At 40.5% G+C, this 23,477-nt stretch overlaps 1 protein-coding gene across 3 annotated transcripts in view; it reads left to right on the top strand.

Moving 5' to 3' along the window:
* grid2 (glutamate receptor, ionotropic, delta 2) overlaps positions 1-23,477 on the top strand; it is a 1,282,048-nt gene that overhangs the window by 1,082,487 nt on the left and 176,084 nt on the right. For all 3 annotated transcript variants that reach the window (XM_061928893.1, XM_061928894.1, XM_061928896.1), the window contains exon 13: positions 9,533-9,728. In XM_061928893.1, coding sequence (XP_061784877.1) covers positions 9,533-9,728 — 196 coding nt within the window. The remainder of the gene's footprint in view (positions 1-9,532; positions 9,729-23,477) is intronic.

The raw sequence follows: 23,477 nt of genomic DNA, 5'->3' as shown, positions 1-23,477 counted from the left end.
TGGAAATTGATGTTCTGTGTACAACACACACACACACACACTCACACACACACACACACATACACACATCAGGCCTAGACAGGAGGAGGACAGAGTGTAGGTACACAGAACATCAGAGGGGCAAATGTGCGAGAAAATGAGAGCAGACAGTGTTGACAAACAATGTTGCAACCTTGTGTGGGAACCGCAGGTGCAGAAACACGAAAGAAGAATCCCTGTGGGATGCAGAAACTGGCAAAGTGTTTGATTGATAAAAATATACAGTCGTGGTCAAAAGTTTACATACACTTGTGAAGGACATAATGTCATGGCTTCCAATCATTTCTACAACTCTTATTTTTTTGTAATAGAGTGATTGGAGCACATACTTGTTGGTCACAAAAAACATTCATGAAGTTTGGTTCTTTTATGAATTTATTATGGGTCTACTGATAATGTGACCAAATCTGCTGGGTCAAAAGTATACATACAGCAATGTTAATATTTGGTTACATGTCCCTTGGCAAGTTTCACTGCAGTAAGGCGCTTTTGGTAGCCATCCACAAGCTTCTGGTTGAATTTTTGACCACTCCTCTTGACAAAATTGGTGCAGTTCAGCTAAATTTGTTGGTTCTCTGACATGGACTTGTTTCTTCAGCATTGTCCACACGTTTAAGTCAGGACTTTGGGAAGGCCATTCTAAAACCTTAATTCTAGCCTGATTTAGCCATTCCTTTACCACTTTTGACGTGTGTTTGGGGGTCATTGTCTTGTTGGAACACCCAACTGCGCCAAGGACCCAACCTCCGGGCTGATGATTTTAGGTTGTCCTGAAAAATTTGGAGGTTATTTGTCCCATTTACTCTCTGTAAAGCACCAGTTCCATTGGCAGCAAAACAGGCCCAGAGCATAATACTACCACCACCATGCTTGACGGTAGTTATGGTGTTCCTGGGATTAAAGGCCTCACCTTTTCTCCTCCAATCATATTGCTGGGTATTGTGGCCAAACAGCTCAATTTTTGTTTCATCTGACATCACATGGACAAAGATAAGACCTTCTGGAGGAAAGTTATGTGGTCAGAAAAAGAAGAGTTGTAGAAATTATTGTAAACTCAAGACAGCCATGACATTATGTTCTTTACAAGTGTATTACACTTTTGACAATGACTGTAATTACAAATATCCCTAAACATTCTGTCCCGCCTGGAGTCCGGCGTTAGTGCTGGACTTGCAGGATCATTATTTTGTCAATTGTTATTTTGCACAAACAAAAACATCTATTAAAGAAATTGTTCTCCGCATGAATTCCTTTTAGTACAAGTTACATTCAAAATTGATAAAAAAAAAGTATACAAATGAATAAAAAAGTGTGAACAATATTTGCGAAAATATTAAAATAAAATTCTGCATAGGTCCCCAATTTAGTATGGTGGGAAAATGCTGATATTTTGTATTTATGGTCATGCCACTGCCCACTCAAGTATAGACATGTGGAAGGGCAACTTTGGAATGTTTCCACCTGGAATATTCTCCTTTATCACTGCTTTGCTCTGTCAGGCCCGTCCAGGCGAGCACACGCCAGGAAATAACCAGCTTAAGGCCACTGAAATGATTCTACTGAAAGGAGAATCTTTGGTCTGAGAGCACGGCTGACATATCCGACGTACATTCCCACAGGGCGACCATTAAGGCCAGTGATTAATTGACCGCAATAAAAGATTCATGTTAACGGCAAAGTCCATTAAAATGTTGAAAGGCATTTATTAGGGCGGGTCAGGGAGACCGTTGTAGAGAGGGCAAGAGGGAGCCACAAGAGTCCTGACCTTGCGTAAACACGACAGTGTGTTTATGTGTGAGTCAGTGTTCTTGTAATGAGGGGCCAACGCTGCCCTCCATCCATCTGGACCCTCTGTTGAATATGCTTTGAGCATCGTGAAGTATCACTCAGTCAAATATACAATACAAGGAATATGTACATAAAAAATTCCATGTGTTTACTGCTTTTTGGGCAAACAAAATGCAAACCCCGTTTCCATATGAGTTGGGAAATTGTGTTAGATGTAAATATAAACGGAATGCAATGATTTGCAAATCATGTTCAACCCATATTCAGTTGAATATGCTACAAAGACAACATATTTGATGTTCAAACTGATAAACATTTTGTTGAACAGTTTAAGAAAAACCTTTCTCAACCAGCTATTTTAAGGAATGTAGGGATTTCACCATCTACGGTCCGTAATATCATCAAAGGGTTCAGAGAATCTGGAGAAATCACTGCACGTAAGCAGCTAAGCATGTGACCTTCGATCTCTCAGGCTGTACTGCATCAACAAGCGACATCAGTGTGTAAAGGATATCACCACATGGGCTCAGGAACACTTCAGAAACCCACTGTCAGTATCTACAGTTGGTCGCTAAATCTGTAAGTGCGAGTTAAAACTCTCCTATGCAAGGCGAAAAAACGTTTATCAACAACACCCAGAAACGCCGTCAGCTTCGCTGGGCCTGAGCTCATCTAAGATGGACTGATACAAAGTGGAAAAGTGTTCTGTGGTCTGACGAGTCCACATTTTAAATTGTTTTTGGAAACTGTGGACGTCGTGTCTTCCGGACCAAAGAGGAAAAGAACCATCCAGATTGTTATAGGCGCAAAGTTGAAAAGCCAGCATCTGTGATGGTATGGGGGTGTATTAGTGCCCAAGACATGGGTAACTTACACATGTGTGAAGGCGCCATTAATGCTGAAAGGTACATACAGGTTTTGGAGCAACATATGTTGCCATCTAAGCATCGTTACCATGGACGCCCCTGCTTATTTCAGCAAGACAATTCCATGGCACGTGTTACATCAACGTGGCTTCATAGTAAAAGAGTGCGGGTACTAGACTGGCCTGCCTGTAGTCCAGACCTGTCTCCCATTGAAAATGTGTGGCGCATTATGAAGCCTAAAATAGCACAACAGAGACCCCCGGACTGTTGAACAACTTAAGCTGTACATCAAGCAAGAATGGGAAAGAATTCCACCTGAGAAGCTTAAAAAATGTGTCTCCTCAGTTCCCAAACGTTTACTGAGTGTTGTTTAAAAGAAAGGCCATGTAACACAGTGGTGAACATGCCCTTTCCCAACTACTTTGGCACATGTTGCAGCCATGAAATAAGTTAATTATTATTTGCAAAATAAAACATTAAGTTTATGAGTTTGAACATCAAATATAGTGTCTTTGTAGAGCATTTAATTGAATATTGGTTGAAAAGCATTTGCAAATAATTGTATTCCGTTTATATTTACATCTAACACAATTTCCCAACTCATATGGAAACAGGGTTTGTAGAATGGGAAAAGCGTAGCCTAAATAATGCTTTTTTAATTGCAATTTCCGTATTTTTCGGACTATAAGTCGCAGTTTTTTTTCATAGTTTGGCCGGGGGTGCGACTTATACTCAGGAGCGACTTATGTGTGAAATTATTAACACATTACCGTAAAATATCAAATAATATTATTTAGCTCATTCACGTAAGAGACTAGACGTATAAGATTTCATGGGATTTAGCGATTAGGAGTGACAGATTGTTTGGTAAACGTATAGCATGTTCTATATGTTATAGTTATTTGAATGACTCTTACCATAATATGTGCGACTTATGTTTTTTTTTTCTTCTTTATTATGCATTTCCGTCCGAAAAATACGGTTGTCATTTTAATTGGTGATACTCTTTTTTTATTAGGTAATTTCGCTGGTGGTTAATTTGAGTAATACATCACTACAGTTTATAGTTAACTATAATACAATAAAGTACACCTTCTCCTATAGGCACAGTGCACAGTGATTATATGCAGTCCAAAGAATAGGAACAAAATTGTGCAACTTATTTTTACATTGGTTTGGCAAGATCTTGAAAGATTTTACCAAAATGAAGAGAAAGTTAATTAGCATTATTCTGTGTATTATTATATTTGCTTTATTGTATTATGTTAAATGTGTGTATATGTACAGTATATTTACATATACAGTACAGGCCAAAAGTTTGGACACACCTTCTCATTCAATGTGTTTTCTTTATTTTCATGACTATTTACATTGTAGATTGTCACTGAAGGCATCAAAACTATGAATGAACACATGTGGAGTTATGTACTTAACAAAAAAAGGTGAAATAACTGAAAACATGTTTTATATATATATATATATATATATATATATATATATGTATACATGTATTAGTGTTTATGTATTCCATACATACAGTATACACAGTATTAGCTACCAGCTATTATTACCAGGTTGTAAAAGTTATATTTGTATTTTTGGTTCTTTACCAATATTTTTTTTAACCTATAAATTATTGTTATTATTTCATTTTCTTTATTATAATTTTTCTGATGCATATTGTTGTATTTTTGTCTGGAAAAAAAAATATGACTAAGCGCCCAACAAGTTTTGGGGAGGCAGCAACTGTAAATAGAATTGTTTATTTTGGACTTTAGTTGGATAACCTGGATAACCAGGGAACACTTGAGAATTGGACATGTTACTTGCACATTATGAATTTTGAGCAAGTTATAGTAAATAACTGTTTTTACAAGCATAGCCAACATTTGACTTTAGTTGTACATTATAATGATTCTAATAGATTGTATAATGCCTTTAAGGAGGGCATTTTAGGATTTTTTTCTACATTCAAAACACTTCCCTGTGGTCTACATAACATGTAATGGTGGATCTTTGGTTACCATTTTGCATAGATTTTGTTTTTGTCATGGCCAGGGCGCATTCCAATGCGCCCTCATCTTTGCGTCCTGATGAACGCACTGCGGGCGTGCCTCCTCGCACCTCCTCGTGCCTGCAGACAATCTGCAATCTGCAATATGTGAACCTACCCGTGATGAGCGAGCTAACTTCATAAGCCGGCACAACCTGCCATGCCGGGCCGGAATATAACCTTCTGTTGGTGTACACGTCTGCCCTTGTTCCTGTGTTGGCGAGCTGTGCGTCTCGTCACCTTTTTCTGCCCTTTTGGATTCTCGACCTCCCGCTTGGAAACGGACCTTGTCTCTTTTCTCCTTCCCTAGATCATCTGCCTGCCCCACGGACTTCCGTGTTCCTTTGCTCTCGACAACATTTGGTAACACACACTTCAGCTAACTACACACATAGCCTCACACACACACACACACACTCTTGGGTTTTGACACTCTCCATTTCCTCAGTGTAGTTTATTAGTTAGTATTGTTTATTATTATTATATATATTGACTATATATATAATCAATTAGGCCCTACGATGAGGTGGCGACTTGTCCAGGGTGTACCCTGCCTTCCGCCCGGATGCAGCTGAGATAGGCTCCAGCACCTCCCGCGAACCCGAAAAGGGACAAGCGGTAGAAAATGGATGGATGGATGGATGGATATAATACATTATTGAACATTCCACCCCCTGGTGTCTGTTGCTGTCATCTCCCCTTAGTCAAACGTAACAGTTTTACAGACTCTCTTCAAGCTGCTTCCTGTCTGTCTCTTCAGGATGTGCTGTTTTGTGGGCGGTCTTATTTACGTAGCTCCACTTCGGCTGTGCCTTCACTCCGTCAGCAATGTTGTAGTTTTTAGTGCTTCCATAGCGAGTCTACTGACTGATATAAGTTAGAACTATACATTACGCTGTATTATAAATGGCAACAGCAGAGGATGCATGTGCATGTACGAATAGACAAAACGAATAAAGTTTTTTACTACGTCAGACTACAATGGCGGACTCGCGCAAAGCTCTGCAGGTATAACGTACCATATATGGAGATATCCGCTGACTGTCACGACAAGGGTTTTTTCGCAACTTACTGCGAGGATTGTTCTCCCGGGATGCAATCTGACTTTTTCGGACAAAGGTAGCAGTTAGGAACATATTTATTAATGAATAAATCCTACACAGTACAAAAGTCAGGAACTAAAACAAAAGGAAAGCGTGCCGATTGCGCGAGAGGCTAAGGGACATAAAACTTAAAGGGGAACATTATCACCAGACCTATGTAAGCGTCAATATACAGGTAAAAGCCAGTAAATTAGAATATTTTGAAAAACTTGATTTATTTCAGTAATTGCATTCAAAAGGGGTAACTTGTACATTATATTTATTCATTGCACACAGACTGATGCATTCAAATGTTTATTTCATTTAATTTTGATGATTTGAAGTGGCAACAAATGAAAATCCAAAATTCCGTGTGTCACAAAATTAGAATATTACTTAAGGCTAATACAAAAAAGGGATTTTTAGAAATGTTGGCCAACTGAAAAGTATGAAAATGAAAAATATGAGCATGTACAATACTCAATACTTGGTTGGAGCTCCTTTTGCCTCAATCACTGCGTTAATGCGGCGTGGCATGGAGTCGATGAGTTTCTGGCACTGCTCAGGTGTTATGAGAGCCCAGGTTGCTCTGATAGTGGCCTTCAACTCTTCTGCGTTTTTGGGTCTGGCATTCTGCATCTTCCTTTTCACAATACCCCACAGATTTTCTATGGGGCTAAGGTCAGGGGAGTTGGCGGGCCAATTTAGAACAGAAATACCATGGTCCGTAAACCAGGCACGGATAGATTTTGCGCTGTGTGCAGGCGCCAAGTCCTGTTGGAACTTGAAATCTCCATCTCCATAGAGCAGGTCAGCAGCAGGAAGCATGAAGTGCTCTAAAACTTGCTGGTAGACGGCTGCGTTGACCCTGGATCTCAGGAAACAGAGTGGACCAACACCAGCAGATGACATGGCACCCCAAACCATCACTGATGGTGGAAACTTTACACTAGACTTCAGGCAACGTGGATCCTGTGCCTCTCCTGTCTTCCTCCAGACTCTGGGACCTCGATTTCCAAAGGAAATGCAAAATTTGCATGGTTGGGTGATGGTTTGGGGTGCCATGTCATCTGCTGGTGTCGGTCCACTCTGTTTCCTGAGATCCAGAGTCAACGCAGCCGTCTACCAGCAAGTTTTAGAGCACTTTATGCTTCCTGCTGCTGACCTGCTCTATGGAGATGGAGATTTCAAGTTCCAATAGGACTTGGCGCCTGCACACAGCGCAAAATCTACGCGTGCCTGGTTTACGGACTATGGTATTTCTGTTCTAAATTGGCCCGCCAACTCCCCTGACCTTAGCCCCATAGAAAATCTGTGGGGTATTGTGAAAAGGAAGATGCAGAATGCCAGACCCAAAAACGCAGAAGAGTTGAAGGCCACTATCAGAGCAACCTGGGCTCTCATAACACCTGAGCAGTGCCAGAAACTCATCGACTCCATGCCACGCCGCATTAACGCAGTAATTGAGGCAAAAGGAGCTCCAACCAAGTATTGAGTATTGTACATGCTCATATTTTTCATTTTCATACTTTTCAGTTGGCCAACATTTCTAAAAATCCCTTTTTTGTATTAGCCTTAAGTAATATTCTAATTTTGTGACACACGGAATTTTGGATTTTCATTTGTTGCCACTTCAAATCATCAAAATTAAATGAAATAAACATTTGAATGCATCAGTCTGTGTGCAATGAATAAATATAATGTACAAGTTACACCTTTTGAATGCAATTACTGAAATAAATCAAGTTTTTCAAAATATTCTAATTTACTGGCTTTTACCTGTATACCTTGATGTTGCAGAAAAAAGACCATATATTTTTTAAACCGATTTCCGAACTCTAAAAGGGTGAATTTTGGCGAATTAAACGCCTTTCTATTATTCTCTCTCGGAGCGATGACGTCACGGAAGCAATCCGCTATTTTCTCACTTTTGTCGGTGTGTTGTCGGAGGGTGTAACAATACGAACAGGGACGGATTCAAGTTGCACCAGTGGCCCAAAGATGCGAAAGTGGCAAGAAATTGGATGAAATGTGTTCAAAATACGAGGCTGTGGGGAAAGCCGACGAAATGGTCAGTCGTTTGTTCCGCACACTTTACCGACGAAAGCTATGCTACGACAGAGATGGCAAGAATGTGTGGATATCCTGCGACACTCAAAGCAGATGCTGACATCAACTCCAAAACTGGACGGATCAGCTTTCAGGAAAAGAGAGCGGATGAGGGTATGTCTACAGAATATATTAACTGATGAAAACTTTATTCATTACTCGCGGTTTTACGTAAATGATTATACATAAACTGTGTTTACCAATAATTTAGCTTAAAAACATTTATTTTTTTCAATCATTCGAGTACATTTGGGTAGTCTTGTGTAATGCAGTATTTTGTGTCTATTCAGGTATGGTTAACCTGAGTGCTGAAATCGTGGAAAAAATATATGTTCTTAGCGCGCCTGAAATGGGCTGTCTGCACTCTCAAAGTGCATGTTGTTGCCAAATGTATTTCATATGCTGTAAACTTAGTTCATAGTTGTTAGTTTCCTTTAATGCCAAGCAAACACATACCAATCGTTGGTTTGAAGGCGATCGCCGAATTTGTCCTAGCTTTCTCCCGTTTCGCTGGCTGTCGTGTCGTTTTCGTCGGTTTCGCTTGCATACGGTTCAAACCGATATGGCTCAATAGCTTCAGTTTCTTCTTCAAATTCGTTTTCGCTACCTGCCTCCACACTACAACCATCCGTTTCAATACATGCGTAATCTGTTGAATCGCTTAAGCCGCTGAAATCCGAGTCTGAATCCGAGCTAATGTCGCTATACCTTGCTGTTCTTTCTGCCATGTTTGTTTGTATTGGCATCACTGTGTGACGTCACAGGAAAATTGACGGGTGTATATAACGATGGTTAAAATCAGGCACTTTGAAGCTTTTTTTAGGGATAATGCGTGATGGGTAAAATTTTTTAAAAAACTTCAAAAAATAAAATAAGCCACTGGGAACTGATTTTTAATGGTTTTAACCCTTCTGAAATTGTGATAATGTTCCCCTTTAAAACAGGAAACATGCGCTAATACTTAGCCTGAACTATGGACATGAAACAAACAAAACTTACTGTGGCAAGAAACGAGCAGCATGAACTAAGCATGAAACAATCAACGACGCCAGGACGACTAACTGGCAAAGACAGGCTTAAATAATAGTCTCTGATTAGAGTAAGTGCGTGTCCCGAACAAATGAGGCAGGTGAAACTAATCAGTCGTCATGGAAACTAAAACAAACAAGGATGCACAAAAACAGGAACTATGGAGTCTTAAACTAACAGAAAATAACAAAAACATGATTCAGACCACAGATCATGACATTGACGACACAAAAACATCATAAGTTGGGCACATTCCAAATGGACCTTTAGGAGAAAGTATAACAGAAAGCAAGATATCCTTGCCATGCCTACAAGGTTTGATGTACAATTTCCAGGACTTATACAGATCTCAAATACACAAAAACAGGTACCAATAGGTAATACAAGTTGCATAATAGGTATGTTTTAACAGTTTGTTGGAATAGAAATATGGAATTATAAAACCACATGTGATGCTGCTACGTTACTTACTTAAGTGTCCCAAAGCTACCATAGTCTATAATAAAAAATTATCTCCAGTTAATTTTACAGGTACATGACAGTATGTCCTTGTTTTTTCATCTCAGGTCCCTGCAGGACCTGTCCAAGCAGACCGAGCTTCCTTACGGCACCGTGTTGGACTCTGCCGTGTACGACCAAGTGCGCTCCAAGGCCATGAACCCTTTTGAGAGAGATCCCATGTACTCGCAGATGTGGCGGATGATCAACCGCACGGGAGGCGCAGAGAACAATGTGGAGGAGTCCAAGGAGGGCATCCGAAAGGTAAGAGTTGAGGGTAACGTCACTGCACAGCTGCAGTTACCGTATTTTCCGAACTTTACGGCGCACTTAAAATCATTGTTTTTCCTCAAAAATCGACAGTGCGCCTTATAACCCATTGTAAGGAATATGTTTGTTTGAGCTCATCCACCTCCAAGCTATTTTATTTGGTACATGGTGTAATGATAAGTGTGACCAGTAGATGGCAGTCAAACATAAGAGATAAGTGTAGGCTGCACTATGATGGCAATATGTGTCAAGTAAACAACACCAACATTTTAAATGTTCCATTGAAAATATAGAACATTACACACAAAGCTCCAAAATCTATCAACATGTTTTAGTACGACTTTGGTAAGCTCTGAAGCCGCACCGCTTGAAGGATTGTTGGTGCATTAAACATACACATATTATTATGGTGTGTGTATAAGGTAAGACACATTATCTGGCATTTTGTTTCGCAATATTATGCAAAAGCAACTTTTCTTACCTTCTGATACCTGCTGATCTGTATTTGAGATCTGCATAAATGCTGAAAAATTGCGTCCTTTGTATCCGTGCCGACACCGTAGTCGATAAGCTTCTTCTTTTTCTCTATCTTCTTGTTATGGGACATTCATCCTCCGCTGTTGCCATTTCTAATATAAAGTAATGTAAAGTTCTTACTTACATCTGTCAGTAACTTCGACATGAAAGCGCTAAAACATACCGGTCTAGTGAGTTTACATTATTCACCCAAGGAACTTTAGTTATTAGAGTTCCGGTCGGACGTTTTTTTACGGGACACATTTCCGGTGTTATTGATTGAAGTAAAGTCTGAATGTCATTAAAACAGTTAGCTCCATCTTTTGACACTTCTTCAACCCCCGTCCTTGCACGCTACACCGCTGCAACAAAGATGACGGGGGGAAGACGCTGCCGAAGGTGAGCCACGTAAATAAGACCGCCCACAAAACGGCGCATCCGGAAGCGACTGTCAGAAAGCGGCTTGAAGATGATCTGTAAAACATAATCCATGCAACATTTTGACCAAAGAACTACCATTACATGTTATGTAGACCACAAGGAAGTGTTTTACATTCAGAAAAAAATTAATAAATAAAATGACTCATTTAATGCGCCCTATTATCCGGTGCGCCTAATATATGAAAAAATATCAAAAATATACAATTCATCCGCAGTGCGCCCTATGGTCCGGAAAACACGGTATTTAAGGGAAACGTACATTCCAACAAGTAAGGCAACATTCGGAGAGCAGAGTAGGATCCCCTTCCTTGGAAAACTAGACCACATGCTGTACACTGTCTACTCCAAAGTATATCCAAGTTTCTTTTCCTCTGTATTGTGTATTAGGAAGATACAAATGTAAGGGGTGAGATACGGTGTAAAAAATGCAAAACATACATTATACACATTTAACTAGCAGGTAAGGACATTGGATTATTGTTCCTTGTCGCCACACTTGTTGCTGTAGACCGGGGGTCGGCAACCCGCGGCTCTCGAGCCGCATGCGGCTGTTTAGCGCCGCCCTTGTGGCTCCCTGGAGTTTTGTCAAAAATGTATGAAAATGGAAAAGATAGTGGAAAAAAATATAACTTTGTTTTAATATTGTTTCCGTAAGAGAGCAAACCTTTGTAATTGTTAGAAATCAAACCGTTTATATTGATGAGAGGATTTGACGAGCGGCGTTTTGTCCTACTAATGTCGGCGGTCCTTGAACGCACCGCAGTTTGTTTACATGTACAACTTTCTCAGACACTGCGACAGAAAGACGTGTTTTATGCCACTCCTTCTTTGTCTCATCTTGTCCAACAAACGTTTTATGCTGTGCGTGAATGCACAAAGGTGAGCTGTGTTGATGTTATTGACTTGTTGGAGTGCGAATCAGGCATATTTGGTCACTGCATGACTGCAAGCTAATCAATGCTAACATGCTATTTAAAACTTCTTAAGGCCCAAGCTGTTTGTTTACATGCTTTTTTTATTTCTCTTTGCTATTTGAGCTTATTGGACCCTAATTAGAATAAAAACTAAACATCATCTTTTTATATGATGTACTTAGTCCATAAGTACACAAACGTGTACTTCATGGGTAGTGACATGCTAAGTTGTATTTTTGCACTTTGTTTTTCCAAATTCCATTGCATGTTATACTTTTCTGACACCACCAGATAGCAGTGTAAGTGTCCATATGTCGACATAAGACCCCAATTCAGGAATGTACACAATTTTGGAAATAAGAGCTAAAAGGTGCTGTCCACACATGTGGCCAACTAAGGCCTCTAGCTGTATGTACATATTGCTTCATTATGCCTCGTTTGTAGGTATATTTGAGCTCATTTAATTTATTTTACCTATGTCCTCGCTGTATTTAATTTATATTTGCATGTCTGTATGCAATATTGGCTGCATGTCTGATAGTTGTTTGTGTGCCATGTTGTTCCAGACCACAGCAAACGTTACCCATCTTGCAAAGATTGTAATAAATCCATTAGAAGAAGACAGCGTGCCATTTCCTTTAACTTGGACACACACACATCTATAACTTTGGCCATTCTAAGCCAGTAATTTAGAGGAGTTATCTCACCCTCTGAGAAGCCTCCGTTTTACTAATTATTTCCAATGTTACAAACACTGGTAGAATAAATATTACATTTCAACATTTCTATCAACAAAGATTTGCGTCAGCATCGTCATTTTGATAATTAAAGGCCTACTGAAATGCGATTTTCTTATTTAAACGGGGATAGCAGGTCCATTCTATGTGTCATACTTGATCATTTTGGGATATTGCCATATTTTTACTGAAAGGATTTAGTAGAGAACATCGACGATAAAGTTCGCAACTTTTGGTCGCTGATAAAAAAGCCTTGCCTGTACCGGAAGTAGCAGACGAGTAGCGTGACGTCACAGGTTGTGGAGCTCCTCACATCTGCACATTGTTTACAATCATGGCCACCAGCAGCGAGAGCGACTCGGACCGAGAAAGCGACGATTTTCCCCATTAATTTGAGCGAGAATGAAAGATTTGTGGATGAGGAAAGTGAGAGTGAAAGACTAGAGGGCAGTGGGAGCGATTCAGATAGGGAAGATGCTGTGAGAGGCGGGTGGGACCTGATATTCAGCTGGGAATGACTAAAACAGTTAATAAACACAAGACATATATATACTCTATTAGCCACAACACAACCAGGCTTATATTTAATATGCCACAAATTAATCCCGCATAACAAACACCTCCCCCTCCCGTCCATATAACCCGCCAATACAACTCAAAAACCTGCACAACACACTCAATCCCACAGCCCAAAGTATCGTTCACCTCCCCAAAGTTCATACAGCACATATATTTCCCCAAAGTCCCCAAAGTTCCGTACGTGACATGCACATAGCGGCACGCACGTACGGGCAAGCGATCAAATTTTTGGAAGCCGCAGCTGCATGCGTACTCACGGTACCGCGTCTGCGTATCCAACTCAAAGTCCTCCTGGTAAGAGTCTCTGTTGTCCCAGTTCTCCACAGGCCAATGGTAAAGCTTGACTGTCATCTTTCGGGAATGTAAACAATGAAACACCGGCCGTGTTTGTGTTGCTGAAGTCGGCCGCAATACACCGCTTCCCACCTACAGCTTTTTTCTTTGCTGTCTCCATTTTTCATTGAACAAATTGCAAAAGATTCACCAACACAGATGTCCAGAATACTGTGGAATTTTGCGATGAAAACAGACGACTTATCAGCTGGCCACCATGCTGTCCCAAAATATCCTCTACAATCCGCGACGTCACGCGCTGACGTCATCATACCGAGACGTTTTCAGCAAGATATTTTGCGCGAAATTTAAAATTGCACTTTAGTAAACTAATCCGGTCGTATTGGCATGTGTTGCAATGTTAAGATTTCATCATTGATATGTAAACTATCAGACTGCGTGGTCGGTAGTAGTGGGTTTCAGTAGGCCTTTAATAGCTAATATAAACACTTACACCATGTGTTGCCTTCATCATAAGACTTATATAAGGCTTTTAATTTTTTGTGGCTCCAGAAGGATTTTTTTTTTTTTTTTTTTTGTATTTTTGGTCCAATATGGCTCTTTCAACGTTTCGGGTTGCCGAGTTCAGTGTGCTGAGTCATGGCAAACACACACTTTTTAGTACAGTATAGAAAAACACTAATGAGGAATAAGGCTACAAGTTTATGTTACGACTGACTTTTACAATTTGGTCACTACTCATCCACCTCCAAGCTATTTTATTTGGTACATGGTGTAATGATAAGTGTGACCAGTAGATGGCAGTCAAACATAAGAGATATGTGTAGGCTGCACTATGATGGCAATATGTGTCAAGTAAACAACACCAACATTTTAAATGTTCCATTGAAAATATAGAACATTACACACAAAGCTCAAAAATCTATCAACATGTTTTAGTACGGCTTTGGTAAGCTCTGAAGCCGCACTGCTTGAAAAATTGTTGGTGCATTAAACATACACATATTATTATGGTGTGTGTATAAGGTAAGACACATTATCTGGCATTTTGTTTCGCAATATTATGCAAAAGCAACTTTTCTTTCCTTCTGATACCTGCTGATCTGTATTTGGGATCTGCATTAATTCGGAAAAATTGCGCGAGTCCGCCTTTGTATCCGCTTCTTCTTTTTCTCTATCTTCTTGTTATGGGACATTCATCCTCCGCTGTTGCCATTTCTCATATAAAGCAGTGTAAAGTTCTTCCTTACATCTGTCAGTAACTTCGCCATGAAAGCGCTAAAACATACCGGTGTAGTGAGTTTACATTATTCACCCAAGGAACTTTAGTTATTCGAGTTCCGGTCGGACGGTTTTTCACGGGACACATTTCCGGTGTTATTGATTGAAGTAAAGTCTGAATGTCATTAAAACAGTTAGCTCCATCTTTTGACACTTCTTCAACGCCCGTCCTTGCACGCTACACCGCTGCAACAAAGATGACGGGGTGTATTCAATACAAAATTAAGGAGAAGAAAGAAAAACAGTGCCATCTGCTGTATCTGGTCGAGCACTGTTATCCGTCCATCACTATCAGGCCTTTTCATGTCATTATCCACACACAAGCTGCTGTGTTTCAGGAACGATTACCATGTGTGTGTAAATATTGGTTCAACATGATCATGCAAATTAGCATGTCGGTGGTAAAAGCCATATTTCACACATGCACGTGCATTAATTGCATGATTCTCCCTGACAGCTCATCCCCAGCCTTAATGTAACAAATAGCTCACGCTGCACAGGATTTTCTATGTCAAAAGGAGGATGAGTCTGTGTAAATGACGTTAATGACGCGCAGATAGCGTATACGTGCGGTTGAATGCTTAATTCCCTCTGTGATGCGCGACACTGATTTGTACGCATCCTGCATTGTTTGTGCCGGCCTCGGCTATTCCCCACTGGAGGGCTGCGTGTTATTCCTGCTGCTGTGAGCGGGAGCATCCCACTTGAACTGCAGCCAGCGCACGGGGCCTCTAAAGGGGGCTGAGAGGAGTGATTCAAGAGGCGGTTTTTTTTGGAGGGGGAAAGAGAAACTGTGGAATTAATGCAATCCATTACAATGTGGTGGGCGGCGTAGCTTGGATGGTAGCGCGGTTGTCCAGTAGCTTGATGGTTCCTGGTTAGATTCCAGCTCCCGCCGTCCTACTGTCTGATGGTCATAGTAGGTGCAAATTGGCAGCCACTTTTCCGTCAGGGCAGCTGTGGCTACAAATGTAGCTTACCATGTCTTTTTTTTTTTGAGGAAACTAAAATGCGCAAACATTCCGCAGAAATCAATGGTAAACTTTTACAACTGTGCCATCAGCAGTGTCCTCATTTACAGCGTTTTAGTGTGGTTTGCTAGCTGCACTAAAGCGAACCAACAGGCCCTCCAGGAAATTTACAAGGACGATACTCCCGGAGATGAGTGCCATGTACACAACGCGCTGCCTAAAGCAAGTACACAACATCCTGAAGGACAGATACCACCCAGCACATGGCCTCTTTAACCTGTTACCCTCTGGAAGGAGGTATAGATGGATTCGCGCCAGGACCACCAGAATGTCTCACAGTCTGTATCCCCAGGCAGTGAGACTGCTAAATGAACAGCCTGCCCCTTTGCTGCCCCGGACCATCTTATTACCTCACTCTTCACCACCTCAATAATTGTGCTCTAGACGTCGCATTGCTGCAACATCAACGTAACACCCATCAGACATCCGACTGTTCCCACCCCCACGTCCCTCAATTCGCCATCTTCCTAACAATGCTAAACTGTAAACTATGGTCAACCTGCACTTCAATGCAGTTTCTATGCCGCTAGACAAAGCTCAAACAAAATCTTGTTGTCATGTATGACTTCAGTGTTTTTATGACAATGACAATAAAGGAATTGATTGATTGATTGATTACCCCCATCAAGGTGGAGTGAATGAATGATAGTTCTCAGTCCTTTGTACAGCACTTTGAGTGTCTAGAAAACTGCTATATAAATACATTTTTTTATTATAAGTAATATATAAGCATCCCACTATTCATCCAATCTATCTGCCAGGTTCAAACGCTGATGACATCTATTAAACAAGACAAGAAACAAAGAATCAAACAGAGGCAGAATTCAATTTTGCTCAATTGAGGAGAAACGTGTGGACCTGTAACCTCTTACAGTGTCACCCATGCTCTTTTTATTTGGACTTTCCCTGTTTACATAACAACATCTGTTTCTAAAGGAATGGGGAGTATGTAAACAGTCATTGTTTTCGGTCACATTAACACAAAAGAAAAAGATGCTTCTGGCTTGGGCTGGTACGAGATTCAGCTTGAGCAGGTCTTCGATTACCTTGATGGGGGTAATCAATCAATCAATCAATTCCTTTATTGTCATTGTCATAAAAACACTGAAGTCATACATGACAACAAGATTTTGTTTGAGCTTTGTCTAGCGGCATAGAAACTGCATTGAAGTGCAGGTTGACCATAGTTTACAGTTTAGCATTGTTAGGAATATGGCGAATTGAGGGACGTGGGGGTGGGAACAGTCGGATGTCTGATGGGTGTTACGTTGATGTTGCAGCAATGCAACGTCTAGAGCACAATTATTGAGGTGGTGTACGCAATGGAATTTTCCAAGCCTTTGCTTGGTGTAACAAAGACAGCCTCTTGTCTGTTCATTGGGAACTCAGGGAACGGAAAGTTCTTTAAAAATTTACATACAATTTTTCTGACACTACCTTGTTTGTTGTAGTATTTTATTCAACATGCAATGGGCTACAATAATAAACTAAGCCTTAGACTTAGACAAACTTTAATGATCCACAAGGGAAATTGTTCCACACAGTAGGTCAGTTACAAAGGATGGAAAGTGTAAGGTTGGAAAGGATAATGCAGATATAAAGTAGACTAAAAATGGACCGTAGTAGGAATATAAAATATAACATATATGTAATATTTACATATTATATATACAGTACATGACATATACTGATATATTATTACATTATATGTTTGGTAACACTTTAGTATGGGTAACATATTCACCATTAATTAGTTTCTTATTAACATGCAAATTAGTAACACATTGGCTCTCAATTAGTTATTATTAAGTACTTATTAATGCCTTATTCTGCATGCCTTATTATACAACCAGCAAGCCGGTAACACTTTAGTATCGGGAACATATTCACAGTTACTAACCCTAACCCTAACCCTTACCCCCTAACCCTAACCTTAACCCTAACCCTAACCAAATAACTCTAAATAAAGTATTTGTTACTTAGAATATGCTCCCCTAGTGTCCAAATAACTCTAACTTAGAATATGTTCCCCTAGTGTCCAAATAACTCTAAATTTAGTCTTTGTTACTTACAATATGTTCCCCATACTAAAGTGTTACCATGTTTTTATATAATATATACAATACATAACAATTACCATGTACAATATTACAGTATATGTAACAGCTGCAGCATAAAATAGAGAGTAGATCAAGCAGAAAATCTACATTATAAACAAAGAGAGGTAGCTAACATAGAAGTTGTCAGGTAATAGACAGATATCATCTATTGCTGTATGGCGAGTGATTATACAGCTGGATGGAGTGCGGAATGAAGGAGTTCTTGAATCGAACACTGTGGGAATGAAGCTGAAGAAGCCTGTTGGAGTATGAGCTCCGCTGTCTCTCAGTTGTCTGGTGGAGTGGGTGGGCAGGATTGTCCATGATGGCCAGCAGTTTGTCCAGTGTCCTCCTGTCCCTCACTGACACAAACGCCTCCAACTGCGTGCCAATAGTTTGGCCGGCATTCCGGATCAGTTTGTCAATCCGGTTTAAATCCCTTTTGCTGGTGCTGCTCCCCCAACAAACCACTGCAAAGTACAGGGCACTGGCCACAACAGACTGATAAAAGATCTCCAACACACATTAAAGGACCTGAGCTTCCTCAGGAAAAAGAGTCTGCTCATGCCCTAATGAATAGGTTATTACTTTCTAGCTAATACTTGAGCTAGGCCCGTTAGGACCAGATGAGTCGCCCGCTGGCCTGTTCTAAAAATAGGTCAAATAGCAGCACTTACCAGTGAGCTGCCTCTATTTTTTAAATATTATTAATTTACTAGCAAGCTGGTCTCGCTTTGCTCGACGTTTTTAATTCTAAGAGAGACAAAACTCAAATAGAATTTGAAAATCCAAGAAAATATTTTAAAACTTGGTCTTCACTTGTTTAAATAAATTCTTTTTTTAGTTTACTTTGCTTCTTATAACTTTCAGAAAGACAATTTTAGAGAAAAAATACAACCTTAAAAATTATTTTAGTATTTTTAAACACATATACCTTTATACCTTTTAAATTCCTTCCTCTTCTTTCCTGACAATTTAAATCAATGATCAAGTATTTTTTTTTTATTATTATTGTAAAGAATAATAAATACATTATAATTTAATTCTTCATTTTAGCTTCGGTTTTTTCAACGAAGACTATTTGTGAAATATTTCTTCAAACTTATTATGATTAAAATTAAAAAAAATATATCCTGGCAAATCTAGAAAATCTGTAGAATCAAATTTAAATCTTATTTCAAAGTCTTTTGAATTTCTTTTAAAATGTTTGTTCTGGAAAATCTAGAAGAAATAATGATTTGTCTTTGTTAGAAATATAGCTTGGTCCAATTTGTTATATATTCTAACAAAGTGCAGATTGGAATTTAACCTATTTAAAACATGTCATCAAAATTCTAAAATTAATCTTAATCAGGAAAAATTATTAATGATGTTCCATAAATTCTTTTTTTAATTTAATTTTTCGTTCAATTTAAAAAATGTGCACTAAGAGAAAATATAAAAATAAAGTGTTGCATATTGATATTTATCTGTTTCTATATATATTTATTGTGAGAAATCATTAAGATGATCATCAGTGTTTCCACAAAGATAAATATCATTAATTATTAATAATAACATAGAGTTAAAGGTAAATTGAGCAAATTGGCTATTTCTGGCAATTTATTAGTGTGTATCAAACTGGTAGCCAGTAATCAGTACCCAAGAAGTAACTCTTGGTTTCAAAAAGGTTGGTGACCCCTAGTCTAACTAATCCAAATACGTGTGGTGTGCGACTATGTGTAGTGATTAACTGAGTGTTACCGAGAGTGTTGAGCGAGGTGCGGAAATCCAAGATATGGCAAGACAGGCTCGAAGGTCCAGAGACAGGCAGGAGGATCAGGGGCAAGAGCGAGGCGTCCAAAGTCCGTGTTAAGGCGGGAGGTCGAGATCCAAAAAGGGGCAGCCAGGGAACCAGAGGGGAATACAGGGAGACGAGACACACATCTCGTCGTCGGGGAACGGAGGAATGCTGCTGGAACGACATGGGAACACGAGACAAATGAACACGGGGGAGGAAAAAACACACACAGAGAGAGAATGAGCATAGAGCTAGATATGGGGGGCGGCATGGCGTAGTGGGTAGAGCAACCGTGCCAGAAACCTGAGGGTTGCAGGTTCGCTCCCCGCCTCTTACCATCGAAAAATCGCTGCCATTGTGTCCTTGGGTGGGACACTTCACCCTTTGCTCCCGGTGCCACTCACACCGGTGAATTGAATGATGAATGATAGGTGGTGGTCGGAGGGGCTGTTGGCGCAAATTGCAGCCACGCTTCCATCAGTCTACCCTAGGGCAGCTGTGGCTATGAAAGTAGCTTACCACCACCAGGTGTGAATGATTGATGGGTTCTACATGTAAAGCGACTTTGGGTACTTAGAAAAGCGCTATATAAATTCCAGTTATTATTATTATTATTATAGATATGACGGCTTACTGTACGGGAACAAGTCGCTATACGTTCTGGCCCGGAACGCAGGTTAGCTCTGGCTTAAGAACCCCGGCGTCTCATCAGCTTCAGGTGTGCAGATTGCTGATTGATTTCACCGGCGCAGGTGCACGCTTGGAGGTGCCCTCAGATGAATGCGCATTAGAATGCGCCCGGTCCGTGACACAGTACCCTTCAACTATTCTTGTAAATGGTTTTCTAACATTGCAGTACTTGCATTCTTGTCACTATTTATTTGAATTAAAAATTGTTTTTGTAATTGTCATTTGCAACGTAAATGATATGGATTTATTATATTTATTAGTCGAACAATTCAGTGCAACAAGCAGGAAAGTGCTAGCCATGACTTAAGTGCACCATCGGGGAGCCCGGTGTAGCTCTTAATGCAATGTAAATGAATGCAGGGGATTGAGGCATAGACACACCACTCTAACACAGAGCACAGAGTGATAAACAAAAAGGTGAAATTAAAAGACGTCAGCAGCACAGCAAACAAAAGACGTTGCGCTTAAAGAGAGGCAGGGGAGAATGCTACAAGGACGTCTGGAGAAGAATAAAGCTGAATGAATTCAACACACACACATACACACACCCACTCACATACTGCAGTCTTAGGGCTGCACGAGCGCTTTCTTACTGCCACTCTGTGGTTGTCACTGTTACTGTCAAGGATTCACACCGACTTGTTCGCTCCAGCTCGCTTCTATTTCCGTCCATTTGCGATTTGGGCGGGTGGTTTTGTTCAGTTTGCTGTTAATGTGCCTTTTACAGAAATGGCTTTTTTTCAGGCTTCTGATTGGCTCAAATGTTCCGTGGCTTTTAGTTCACTGGCGAGCTCTGTTGGAATAACTCTCAATCAGAGGGCATTTGTGGACCGTGGTTGGAAGTCAGCGTATGCAGTTTTAGCTGTGCACGTTGGCCAGTGTTTGCATTGGTGCCGTGACCCGGATGCTACTGGGGTTTAGAGGGTTGAGTGTAACGGATGCCAGGTCGTGGGACTGTGACTGTAGGGCAGTACATAGTGTAAACCTCAATTCCTGGCGCATCAAGAGCTGTGCTGGGCAAAGAGTTAACGACCCATGGCTTTTCTTTAGCTCGCACTGCTGCACTTTACTTCAATCAATCAATCTTTATTTATATAGCCCTAAATCACAAGTGTCTCAAAGGGCTGCACAAGCCACAACGACATCCTCGGTACAAAGCCCACATACGGGCAAGGAAAAACTCACCCCAGTGGGACGTCGATGTGAATGACTATGAGAAACCTTGGAGAGGACCGCATATGTGGGTAACCCCCCCCTCTAGGGGAGACCGAAAGCAATGGATGTCGAGTGGGTCTGACATAATATTGTGAGAGTCCAGTCCATAGTGGATCCAACATAATAGTAAGAGTCCAGTCCATAGTGGGGCCAGCAGGACACCATCCCGAGCGGAGACGGGTCAGCAGCGCAGAGATGTTCCCAGCCGATGCACAGGCGAGCGGTCCACCCCGGGTCCCGACTCTGGACAGCCAGCACTTCATCCATGGCCACCGGACCTGTGCCCCCCCCCCCCCCCCCCCTCAAGGAAAAGGGGAGCAGAGGAGAAAAGAAAAGAAACGGCAGATCAACTGGTCTAACAGGGGGGCTATTTAAAGGCTAGAGTATACAAATGAGTTTTAAGATGGGACTTACTTAATGCCCGCTCTAATGCATGCATGTATTGTTTCTGTAATTTACCCATTTTAGGATTAATTTATACTGTGTTTTCTGGACTACAGAGTGCACCGGCATATAAACTAGAGATGTCCGATAATGGCTTTTTTGCCAATATTCCGATATTGTCCAACTCTTAATTACCGATTCTGATATCAACCGATACCGATGTATACAGTCGTGGAATCAACACATTATTATGCCTAATTTTGTTGTTCCACAAACAAGGCAAAACACAAAGGTGCCTTGCCGTTCAGAAGTGTGAAGCAAAAACTTAGTTTGAACCTACATAGCAAATGATAGACATCAAAAATTAACCATAGCAAATAACTAGTACAAATGACACAAACAGTCGCGTAGAGAGAACATTGAACCACAGCCGAATGATTGGCAAGACGGGCATATATCGGGGCATGATTAGTGTTGGCAGCAGGTGGGGACACGAATAAATAAATAAGAGTCTGGTGTGTAAGCTCAGCGCTCCTAGCAACGGGGACGTAAACAAGTAAGGATAGAAGAGCTGGCAACATAAATAGACATTACACCAAGGAGAACAATAACATAAACAAAATACAGTATTAATAAAATCTCACTTTTTTAAATTAAACTTTTAAGAGTGACAGATTACAATATGTGCTGACCAATTTTGCATCCTGTTTTTGTACACTTCCGAGTAGAGATGTCCGATAATGGCTTTTTTGCCGATATCCGATATTCCGATATTGTCCAACTCTTAATTACCGATTCCGATATCAACCGATACCGATATATACAGTCATGGAATTAACACATTATTATGCCTAATTTTGTTGTGATGCCCCCGCTGGATGCATTAAACAATGTAACAAGGTTTTCCAAATAAATCAACTCAAGTTATGGAAAAAAAAATGCCAACATGGCACTGCCATATTTATTATTAGAGTCACAAAGTGCATTATTTAAAAAAAAAAAAACAGCAGCTTGGAATTTTGGACATGCTCTCCCTGAGAGAGCATGAGGAGGTTGGGGGGTGTATATTGTAGCGTCCGGAAAGAGTTAGTGCTGCAAGGGGGTTCTGGGTATTTGTTCTGTTGTGTTACGGTGTGGATGTTCTCCCGAAATGTGTTTGTCATTCTTGTTTGGTGTGGGTTGACAGTGTGGCGCATATTTGTAACAGTGTTAAAGTTGTTTATACGGCCACCCACCGTGTGACCTGTATGGCTATTGACCAAGTATGTGTTGCATTCACTTGTGTGTGTGAAAAGCCGTAGATATTATGTGATTGGACCGACGCGCAAAGGCAGTGCCTTTAAGGTTCATTGGCGCTCTGTACTTCTCCCTACGCCCGTGTACCACTACGTACAGCGGCGTTTTAAAAAGTCAGACATTTTACTTTCTGAAACCGATACCAATAATTTCCGAACCGATACCGATAATTTCCGATATTACATTTTAAAGCATTTATCTCTATTATAAACCATAAATTACACAAGAGAAAAATATTTTTTCGCATGCATTTATGTTGTGAAATTAGTTATTTACACAAATAAATTTTGTAAATGATTATTCACATTCCTTAATTGCCTGTAACATAGCAGTAAAGCGGCTGATCAAACAAAACAGAAGTCATCATCATGGACCCACTAGCTGCGAAACAGACTCAATAACTACACTGTGAGAGTTTGTTAAATTTACAGAGGAATTTGTGAAAACCCCCCAAAAAATGCCATTGTAAGGTCATATTACTAACAC

The sequence above is a fragment of the Nerophis lumbriciformis genome, linkage group LG33, assembly GCF_033978685.3.
Source record: "Nerophis lumbriciformis linkage group LG33, RoL_Nlum_v2.1, whole genome shotgun sequence".
Lineage (NCBI taxonomy): Eukaryota > Metazoa > Chordata > Actinopteri > Syngnathiformes > Syngnathidae > Nerophis > Nerophis lumbriciformis.
This window is presented reverse-complemented; position numbering and strand designations above follow the sequence as displayed.